General features: G+C 44.4%; 1 protein-coding gene across 5 annotated transcripts in view; it reads right to left on the bottom strand.

Moving 5' to 3' along the window:
• zgc:110329 (uncharacterized protein LOC550500 homolog) overlaps positions 1–10954 on the bottom strand; it is a 171675-nt gene that overhangs the window by 63540 nt on the left and 97181 nt on the right. For all 5 annotated transcript variants that reach the window (XM_043681488.1, XM_043681489.1, XM_043681487.1 and 2 more), the window contains one exon: positions 2849–2965. In XM_043681488.1, the coding sequence (XP_043537423.1) occupies positions 2849–2965 (117 nt within the window). The remainder of the gene's footprint in view (positions 1–2848; positions 2966–10954) is intronic.

Here is a 10954-nt window from a genome sequence, read left to right as displayed (position 1 = left end):
GAGGTTTTGCTACAGCTTTACAAGTCCCTGGTGAGACCACACTTGGAATATTGTGTCCAGTTCTGGTCACCCTACTATAGGAAAAATACAGAGGCTTTGGAGAGGGGGCAAAGAAGGTTTACCAGGATGCTGCCTGGACTGGAGGGCTTGCCTTTTGAAGAGAGGTTGACTAAGCTTGGACTTTTCTCTCTGGAGAGAAGGAGGAAGAGAAATGACCTGATCGAGGTATACAAGGTAATGAGACACATGGATAGAGTTAAAAGCCAGAGACTTTTCCCCAGGGTAGGATTGACTGGCACAAGGTGTCATAGTTTGAAGATATTAGGAGAAAGGTATAGAGGGGACAACAGAGGAAGGTTCTTTATGCAGATAGTTGTGAATGCATGGATTGCGTTGCCAGTGGTGGTGGTGGAAGCAGAGTCATTAGGGACATTTAAGTGTGTGCTGGACATGCACATGGATAGCAGTGAATTGAGGGTGCATAGGTTAAGTTATTTTATTTTATATTAGGATTAATCCTCGGCACAACATCGTGGGCCAAAGGGCCTGTTCTGTGCTATACTTTTCTATGTTCTATGCTCTATGTTCTAATCAAGCATAAAACCCTTTCAACAAATCCCTTCGCTGTTCAAAACAGTAAAAAGCTGGAGAAGTCCTTCAAAGAAAATGGTTTTGAAGAGTGCATGCTCTTCTGAAGCAATTGCCTTTGCTCAGATCTGCTGGCAAAAGATAATCAGAAAAATTCATTGACAATGAGGCTTCAAAATTGTAAGCGGACTGAGAAAACAAGTGGCGAATTTCTTTACATAATTCAAACAACAGAAAGATTTTTCTTGGTCAATAGTGAAGAAAATTAGTTGAAATGCAAAGCAGGTAATTAAATTTCTATCACCCACAGTGAAATTACACCACGGATGCCAGGTCAAAGCCTCATGAAGCCAACACAGCCTCATGACGCATGCTGAGTAATGAGATGTCAAAGTGTTTCTATGCATATACCTTAAGAGGACTGCAGATGGTAAATTCAGGTCGAAGGTATTGATTGTACAAAGTGTTAGGCTCTAATGGGTTGTGCAGAGATGTTCCCTAAAGCGCTCTGCGAGAAGGCATCCAGTCTCCCCAATGTAGAGGAGACCGCATCGGGAGCAACGGATGCAATAAATGATATTGGTGGATGTTAGAGTGAAATTTGATGGATGTGGAAGACTCCTTTGGGGCTTTGGATGGAGGTAAGGGGGGACATGTGCACGCAGGTTTTGCAATTCCTGCTTTGGCAAAGGAAGGTGCTGGGAGGGGAGGGTGGGTTGTTAGGGGGCATGGACCTGACCAGGTAGTTGCGGAGGGAACAGTCTTTGCAGAAAGCGGGGTGTGGGGTTCAAGTGCAGAGGTGCAGGACGTGGATGAGATGCGTTGGCGGGCATCTTCAACCACGTGGGAGGGGAAATTTTGGTCTTTAAATAAGGAAGCCATCTGGTGTGTTCTGTGGTGGAATTGGTCCTCCTGAGAGCAGATGCGGCAGAGGCGAAGGAATTGGGAATATGAAATAGCATTTTTGCAGGAGGTAGAGTGGGAGGAGGGGAGGGAGGTGTCAGAGACAGGGAACTGCGACAGGGAACCTGGTTCCTATTACTGTGTAACAATGAACCAAGTCCCAGTTGGAGTTTGCTATCTCCTCAATAAATATAAACTCCTTATGGGACAAATATTGTCGTAACACCTTGCAGTCTTTTTCAGTCCTTTTCTTCAATTTAATCAGGGATTCAACCAAACATTCTGCTCATTCACCATGGTACACGACATTGGTTCACAACACAGAATGTTTTATTGATCCTCATTCTTGTGAATACTCAGTTTCCCAAATTGTACCAAATCCATTGACAGATGGTAAATATTAAATGACCGAGTTCTGAAGAATGATCACTGGACCTGAAACATTAACTCTGATTTCTCTCCACAGATGTTGCTAGACCTGCTGAGATTTTCCAGCAATTTTGGTGGCTCAGTGGTAAGCACTGCTGCCTCACAGCGCCAGGGACCTGGTTACAATTCCAGCCTCAGGTGACTGTATGGAGTTTGCACATTCTCCCCGTGTCAGTGTGGGTTTCCTCCGGTTGCTCCGGTTTCCTCCCACAGTTCAAAGATGTGCAGGTTAGGGTGGATTGGACATAGTAAATTGCACATACTATACACAGTTGTGCAGGTTAGGTGAGTTAGCCATGGGAAATACAGGGATAGGTAGGGCTATTAGAAGGGTGGTATGGACTTGATAGGCTGAATGGCCTGCTCCCATACTGCAGGAATTCTCTGAAATGTTGTTTGGCAACAGGTAAGATTTTGCAAGTTAAGTTGCTTTGGACAGAGCATGTCTTTGGTTAAACAGTCTGGTCTTAATGAACCATTCAGTGATTTTCACAAATGTGGGACTCAGTAAAAAATGAAAGACAAGTATTTTTCCTGGTGGCCATTAATGTAGTGGTCTCTAAAGCTCCAACTACACCTTCTCTAAGCAGCTGAGGTAGTGAAAAGTGATGGATACTCAATTCAATATCTCTTACACTTGCACCCAGGAGACCTGGAATAGAGGGCTCACAAACTACAAGGTTAATTGACACAATCTCTGAAAAACCCCAGTTTAAATTAAAGCTATGTAGCACACAGTATTGAGCAGATAGCTGAACAGGTCATCTAGAACTACGTTGTGTACACTGCATTCCAATTTGGTGTTGGTATTAGCCCATCAAAATGCACTTTGGCAGCTCAAAGTTGAAGCAAAGTTGAAGTAAATAGGAAAGCCAGTCTTAACGTGTTACAGGCTGCATATTGTGGGCATTGTGGATTTCAATCATACCTGATTCCTCACACAGCAAGTATATGGTGCTCCACAGGCCAGTGGTCCTGGTGCATCACAAGCATGGTATTGATTCACAGCCCAGTCCATGTAGTCATCTCCCCCGCAGCATGAAAACTGTTGGCAAGAAAAAATGTCAAGTTATTGAACAGCCCTGCAGAGACATCAGCCACAGAAATGTATTCTTCTTTGAGTTGTTAGTATTGTGTGTGGGTGGATGAAATGAGAAAACATTTGTGTTGAATCAGGCACAGGGCTTGTCAGCCTTAACAAGGATATCATTTTTCAGAGAAGTATAACTGCACAAACTTCGGGTTGATCAAGGAGCAGAACTTTGAATTTCTTTTCCAGTTTGCTGGTTCACCAAGTTTTGGCATGCAACAGTCCCAGGTGAAACAAGCTCCTTCTATACGATCCCCATCAAACACTCCCAGGACAGGGACAGCATGGGATTAGATACAGAGTAAAGCTCTCTCCACACTGTCCCCCAACAAATACTCTCAAGACAGGGATGGCATGGGGTTAGATAAAGTAAAAATTCCTCTACAATATTCCCCCATCAAACGCTCCCAAAACAGGGACAGAACGGGGTTAGATACAGAGTAAAACTCCCTCCACACTGTCCCATCAAATACTCCCATGATAGGGACGATATGGGATTAGATACAGAGAAAAGCTCCCTCCACACTGTCCCCCATCAAACGCCCAGGACAGGAACAGCACGGGATTAGATACAGAGTAAAGTTTTCTCCATACTGTGCTCGCCCCATCAAACACTCTCAGGACAGAGATGGCATGGGGTTAGATACAAAGTAAAACTTCGTCTACACTGTTCCCCCATCAAACGCTCACAGGACAGGGACAACACAGGGTTAGATACAGAGTAAAGCTTCCTCCACACTGTTCACCCATCAAACACTCTCAGGACAGGGACGGTATGGGATTAGATACAGAGTAAAGCTCTCTCTATACTGTTTCCCATCAAACACTCCCAGGATAGGGATAGCACATGGTTATACACAGAGTAAAACTCTCTCCACGCTGTCCCCCATCAAACATTCTCGGGACAGGGACAGCACAGGGCTAGATACAAAGTAAAACTTTCTCTACACTGTTCCCCCATCAAACGCTCCCAGGGCAGGGACAGCACGGAGTTAGATACAGAGTAAAGCTCCCTCCTCACTGTCCCCCATCAAACACTCTCAGGATAGGGACGGTACAGGATTTGATACAGAGTAAAGTTCTTCTAACTGTTGCCCCATCAAATGCTCTCAGGACAGGGACGGTATGGGATTAGATACAGAGTAAAGCTCTCTCTATACTGTTTCCCATCAAACACTCCCAGGATAGGGATAGCACGAGGTTATATAAAGTAAAACTTTCTCCACAATGTCCCCCATCAAACACTCTCAGGACAGGGACAGCATGGGGTTAGATACAGAATAAAGCTCTCTCTACACTGTTTCCTATCAAACACTCCCAGGATAGGGATAGCACCTGGTTATAGACAGAGTAAAACTCCCTCCACGCTGTCCCCCATCAAACACTCTAGGGACAGGAAAGGCATAGGGTTGGATACAGAGTAAAGCTTCGCTACACTGTCCCCCATCAAACACTCCCAGGACAGGGACAGCACGGGGTTAGATACAGAGTAAAGCTCCATCCACATTGTCCCTATCAAACACTCCCAGGACAAGAACAGCACGGGGTTACATACAAAGTAAAGCTCTCTCCATACTGTCCCCCATCAAACGTTCCCATGACAGGGACAGCACGGTGTTAGATACAGAGTAAAGCTCTCTCTACACTATCCCCCTTCAAACACTTCCAGGACAAGGACGCGTGGGGTTATATACAGAGTAAAGCTTGCTCTACACTGTCGGCCATCAAATGCTCCCATGACAGGGACAGCACAGGGTTAGATACAGAGTAAAGTCTTGTCTGATCCACAATCAATGTGGCTGGACATCGAGGCTTCTCAAGTAAAATGCCCACTTATTAACCTTTTATTTTCAGACAAGAGGAAAATCATTACAGATCACTGTAAAAACCCTATAATACTAAACACAATTAAAGCTTGGAATATAATGCGGCAAAATGAGGGCAACTCACATAAAACATCCCCATATACACCGATAGTGGGAGCATGGGGATCCCAACCGGGGTTTACAGATGCCACTTTTAAACTCTGGAGATCCGGGGGTATCTCATGTCTAGGGGACCTATTTAAAGATGGGGTCTTGATGTCTTTTGAACAGCTGCATCAGAAATTCGGATTACCTAATGGAGACCTCTATCGATAGTTCCAAATTCGAGACTATATACAGAAGAAGACTACGTTATTAGATAGTCTTTATAAATCAGAATGTAGAGTGCTACGACCAATGGGGGTATCTTCCGTCAGTACTATTTATCATTTACTACATGATGAAGTATCAGGAGATAGGGATAATCTGCTTAAAACATGGGATCAGGATTTGGGACTAGAAATCTCCATAGAAACATGGAATGACATTTGGGAAAAAGCTATAAGAATTACTATCTGTAACAGAACTCAGCCTATCCAGCTGAAGATACTTCATAGGGCCCATATAGCACCGGATCGATTGGCAAAATTTAAGGCAGGAGCATCTCCAATGTGTCCCAAATGTAAAATAGAGGTGGGCACTCTTGTACATTGCCTATGGACCTGTCATAAGATCCGTAGATATTGGATTAAAGTAGCAAGTACCCTGACAGAAATTCTAGGAACAGAAATTAAAGTGGACCCTGTATCTCTCCTTTTGGGCTTTTCGAACTTTCCCTCCCTGCACATGTATGGGAAGAGACTATTTTCTATTCTCTCTTTCTGTGCAAGGAAAAATATTTTGGTAAACTGGGTAGCTTGAGGGCCCTCTGGACTTTCAGATTGGCACAGGTTAATTATGGAATGTATCTCCCTTGACTTCCTTACAAATATGGTGCACCGAAAGACCGAATTATTTTATAAAATATGGCAGCCCTTCTTGAATTACATAAATACAGATATTTCGGCTATCCTAACAAGGGCTTTTATTTAATTGAGATTACGAACCTGGTTGGTCTGGGGCCCCTTAGGAGAGGAATCCCGCACGAATACGGGTTTTGTTATATTTGATGTTAACACATTCCGAGCATATATCTCACTACCCAATTTCTATGTTATCCGTTTTTTTGGGGTTTTTTTTCCCTCTCTCTTATTTGAATAATGTAAGAGACTTTAATATACACTCTGGTTAGTTGTAGGTTAGATTAGTAGTTAATTAGTAGTTAGTTTGTTTTTTTTCTCTCTGTATTTTTTCTTTTGTTAAATTTTGGCTATTGTACTGGCTGGTCTGCAAACTTACTAACTATACCTCCTATGTTCACATCCAAAAGCTCGCTCTACACTGTCCCCCATCAGACATGCCCAGGCCAGGGACAGCACAGGGTTATGTACAGAGTAAAGCTCGCTCTACACTGTCCCCCATCAAATGCTCCCATGACAGGGACAGCACAGGATTAGATACAGAGTAAAGCTCGCTCTACACTGTCCCCCATCAGACATGCCCAGGCCAGGGACAGCACAGGGTTATGTGCAGAGTAAATCTCCCTCTACATTGTCCCCCATCAAATGCTCCCATGACAAGGACAGCACGGCGTTAGATACAGAGTGAAGCTCCTTCTGTATTGTTCCCATCAAACACTCCCAGGACAGGGACAGCATGGGGTTAGATACACAGTAAAGCTCCCGCTACACTGTCCCCCATCAACACTCCCATGACAGGGACAGCACAGGGTTAGATACAGAGTAAAACTCCGTCCATTCTGTCTCCCGTCAACCGCTCCCATGACAGGGACAGCACAGGGTAAGATACAGAGTAAAGCTCTCTCTACACTGTCTCTATCAAACACTCCGAACACAGGGATAGCACAGGTTAGATACAAAGTAAAGCTCCTTCTAGACTGTGCCCATCAATCTCTCCCAGAACAGGGACAGCATGGGTATAGATGTTGAGTAAAGCTGCTTCTACACTCCCAGGACAGGGACAGCATGGGGTTAGATCCATGGTAAAGCTCCTTCCCGGCACCTTCCCTTTCCACTGCAGGAGGTGCAAATCCTGCACCCACACCTCCTCCCTCACCTCCATCCAAGGCCCCAAAGGATCCTTCCACATCCGGCAGAGATTTTCTTGCACATCCAAACAGCTCAGCTACTGTATCCATTGCTCTCAATATGGTCTCCTCTATATTGGGGAGACTGGATGCCAATTCCCAGAATGTTTCAGGGAACATCCCTGGGACACATGCACCAAACAACCCCGCTGCCCTATGGCTGACCACTCCAGCTCACCCTCCCTCTCTGCCAAGCACATGCAAGTCCTAGGCCTCCTCAACCGCCAAATCCATGCCACCCAATACCCGGAGGAAGAATGCCTCATCTTCCGCCTTGGGACACTTCAAACACACGGCATCAACATTGACTTCACCAGTTTCCTAATCTTCTCTCCCCCCAACTCCTTCCAAATCCAACCCTCCAACTTGGCACCACCCTCTTGAACTGTACTACCTGTCCATCATCCTTCCCACCTATCCACTCCACCCTCCCCTTCGACCTATCACTATCACTCTCCAACTACATCTTGCTATCGCCTTCCTGGCTATCTTATCCCAGCCTCATCCCATTCTCCTATTTATCTCTCAGCCCCCTTCCCTTCCCCTCACATTCCTGATGAATGGCTTATGCCCGAAATGTCGACTCTCCTGCTCCTCAGATGCTGCCTGACCAGCTGTGTTTTTCCAGCGCCACACTTTTCGACTCCTTCTACACTGTCCCCATCAAACACTCCCAGGACGGGGACAGCATGGTGTTAGATACAGAGTAAAGCTTTCTCTACATTTTACAGGACATGATCAGCATGAGTTTGGATACAGAGTGAAGCACCTTATGCACTGTCCCCATCAAACACTCCCAGGACAGGGACAGTATGGGGTTAAATAGAGAGTGAAGCTCCTTCTACACTGTCCACCATCAAACATTCCCAGGACATGGACAGCACTGGGTTAGATACAGAGTAAAGTTCCCTCAATCTTGTACCCATCAAACATTCCCAGGACAGGGACAGCATTGGGTTAGATGCAGAGTACCCTCCACACTGTCTCAGCCAACACTCCCAGAACAGCACAGGGTTAGATACAGAGTAACGCTTCCCCAATACTATCCCCCATCAAACACTCCCAGGACAGGGACAGCATAGGGTTAGATATAGAGCAAAGCTCCTTCTTCACTGTCCTCAGCAAAAACTCTCAGGACAGGGACAGCACAGGGTGAGATACAGAGTAAAGCTCCTTCTACACCGTACCCATCAAACACTCCCAGGACAGGGACAGAATGGGGTTAGACACAGAGTAAAGATGCCTCTACATTGTCCCTACAAAAACACTCCCAGGACAAGGACCGCACAGGGTTAGATACAGAGTAAAGCTCTCTCTACATTGTCCCTATCAAACACTCGCAAGACAGGGACAGCACGGGATTAGATACAGAGTAATCCTCCCTCTGCACTGTCCCTATCAAACACTGCTGGGCCTGAGATAGGAAATGATAGATGAAATGATGTGGAAGAGCCATTGATTTTTCTTTCTGTAGCTGTTCCTCCAGCTTTACGAATGACTAGCAGGAGAACGCCTTCAGATAATTTCCTAATCGGTTAAAATATGCCCATTAAAAGGCAGTGAACTTTTTCTCTATTCTCCACCCCAAAACCTCAAGAATGAAAATGTCAAATCATTAGCATGAGGAATGCACTTGCTGATGGAAAACCAGTAGAATTTGCTATCTGAGGGAGGCTTCAGCTCCCATATAGTTCTCACTGAGCAGGAAATTCACCCACTCTTGTGACATTGTAGAGGTGTCGCAGATGGAATTACGGATGATAAATTTGACTGCATTGTGACTCATCTTCTATGGCTGTTAAGCCCAAGAAAGGACTTGAACCGGGAATTTCTGATCCAGAAATTGGGATCTTCACAGAGCCTTCCAACACGCCATGGTTGTGGGTATGTTTGCTAAGCTGGGAAGTTGATTTGCAGACTTGGTTCTCGGTCAATGTGTTTGTTGGTGGAGCCTGTAGCTGAGTGCCATACTTCTAGAAATTCTCTGGCTGTCCTATGTTTAACTTGTCCTATGGTCATTGTGTTGTCCCAGTTGAATTTGTGGTCTGTGTGTATGGCTACGAGTAACAGCTGGCCGTGGTGTTTAGTGGTTAGTTAATATTGGTGTACCAAAACCAGCAACCGGAAGCAGCAGGAACAGAACCAAATAAATTCCAGAAGATACAGCAGTGCTTCACAGGAAGCTCCAAAGCACTCAAGATGTCACCTAGACAGGGGATGAGACATCTGCAAATCAACTTCCCAGCTAACATATCCACAAGCAAACAACTGGCATCCGAACTACAAATCTTTAGACAAACCTTGAGGCTTCCAATGTGTGAGTGTCAAGACACAGTAAGGTTGAGAGTCTGTGATACATCCTTAATTGTATTATTGAACATTGGCAGATCACAGACAGATACCCTGGAGATTGGTGTTAATCACCCCCTGTGATGTTTCTCCAGGTGTCTGTTTCACACTTTCTTCATTCTATGGAAGTCATTTCAACTTTGATTGAAAATGTTACATCAAAAAAACTTCCTTTGTGCATCTGCCTCAATGTTCATTTCCTTCTGAGGTTAATCAATAAATCAATGAGAGGGTCCAACCCACCTTAGTTCATAGTGCCCTGTCAGTATGAAGTGAAACTTGCTGACAAAGATTTGAAATGTACCTTTTACTGACCTCAATCTTTATCTCCTTGCTCCATTCGCCTACGTTGCTCAGAAGCAGCAAAATGAAAGCAGTAGAGTCACTGAAACCTTTCCTGTTATGCTGAGACCACAGCCTTGATGTGTGACTGGGCTTTTGAATAAAATAGGAACAAATTGTTCCAGATTCTGAATTATAGAATGAATAAGAAGTACAATCACCATCTAAATTCTGTGAAAGGAGCTTTAGTGCATCATCATCATAGGAGATGGCCTTGAATCTCACTCAAAGATGGCACAATTGAAAATGAAAGTTTAATCAAAAGGCAGTATACTTTTTCAATGTCTCACTTTTAATGTAAATGGTATTACAGCTCAAGGTGTTTCTAATATCATTGCTAAAATACACTACTGCTCGGGAAATCTGTTTCTGTTTGTTGCTTGTCTCCTCTCAGAGCATTTTCTCTAGGAAGAATAGTTGGGCAATGTGGAAAGCTGTTTCACATCAGAGACATGTGACGAGCTTCTTATTGTGTCTTTTTCTAATCTGTCAACCATGGTTTAAAGCTGGCATTCTTATCTCCTGAGTCCACATTGTTAATTCAAATGCCAGCTCAAAACTATATTGTTGTGTTGATGTGATGGTGCACCATCAAAGGTTCTGTTTTCTAGCTGAGTTGTTAAACTAACGAATAAAAAAAAATCTCATTGCTGTGTGCAAATTGGCTGCCACTTTTTCTCCATTAAAACCATTTGACTAGTGTTGTTGTTGTGTAATGGGGTTACCATGGTGTTCCTATTCCACTGTTCAGATGTCACACTACTGTTTCCCTAATGGGATTGGCATCAGGTTGTCTGATATGATCCTTCAGACCAGTACTATTATTCTCTTCGAATCTAGAACCAGAAGCCACTGCAGTAGCACATGTAACCTTCTGCAAAGTCTTGGCTTGTACTTTTCTTTTATTCATTCATGGCATGAGGTCATCACTGGCTAGGCCAGCATTTAATGCCCATCCCTAATTGCCCAAAGGGCATTTGAGAGTCAACCACATTGTTTTGGATCTGGAGTCAAATGTAGGTCAGATTTTTTTCCCGATTGAATTCAAATTCCACCACCTGCAATGGTGGGATTCAAACAAAGCTCCTCAGAACATTACAGGGATTTCTGGATTAACAAGGTAAAAACAATGACTGCAGATGCTGGAAACCAGATTCTGGATTAGTGGTGCTGGAAGAGCACAGCAGTTCAGGCAGCATCCAAGGAGCTTCGAAATTGACATTTCAGGCAAAAGCCCTTCAT

The sequence above is a fragment of the Chiloscyllium plagiosum genome, chromosome 42 (assembly GCF_004010195.1).
Source record: "Chiloscyllium plagiosum isolate BGI_BamShark_2017 chromosome 42, ASM401019v2, whole genome shotgun sequence".
Lineage (NCBI taxonomy): Eukaryota > Metazoa > Chordata > Chondrichthyes > Orectolobiformes > Hemiscylliidae > Chiloscyllium > Chiloscyllium plagiosum.
Note: the sequence above shows the minus strand (reverse complement) of the source record. Positions and strands in the feature narration are given on the sequence as shown.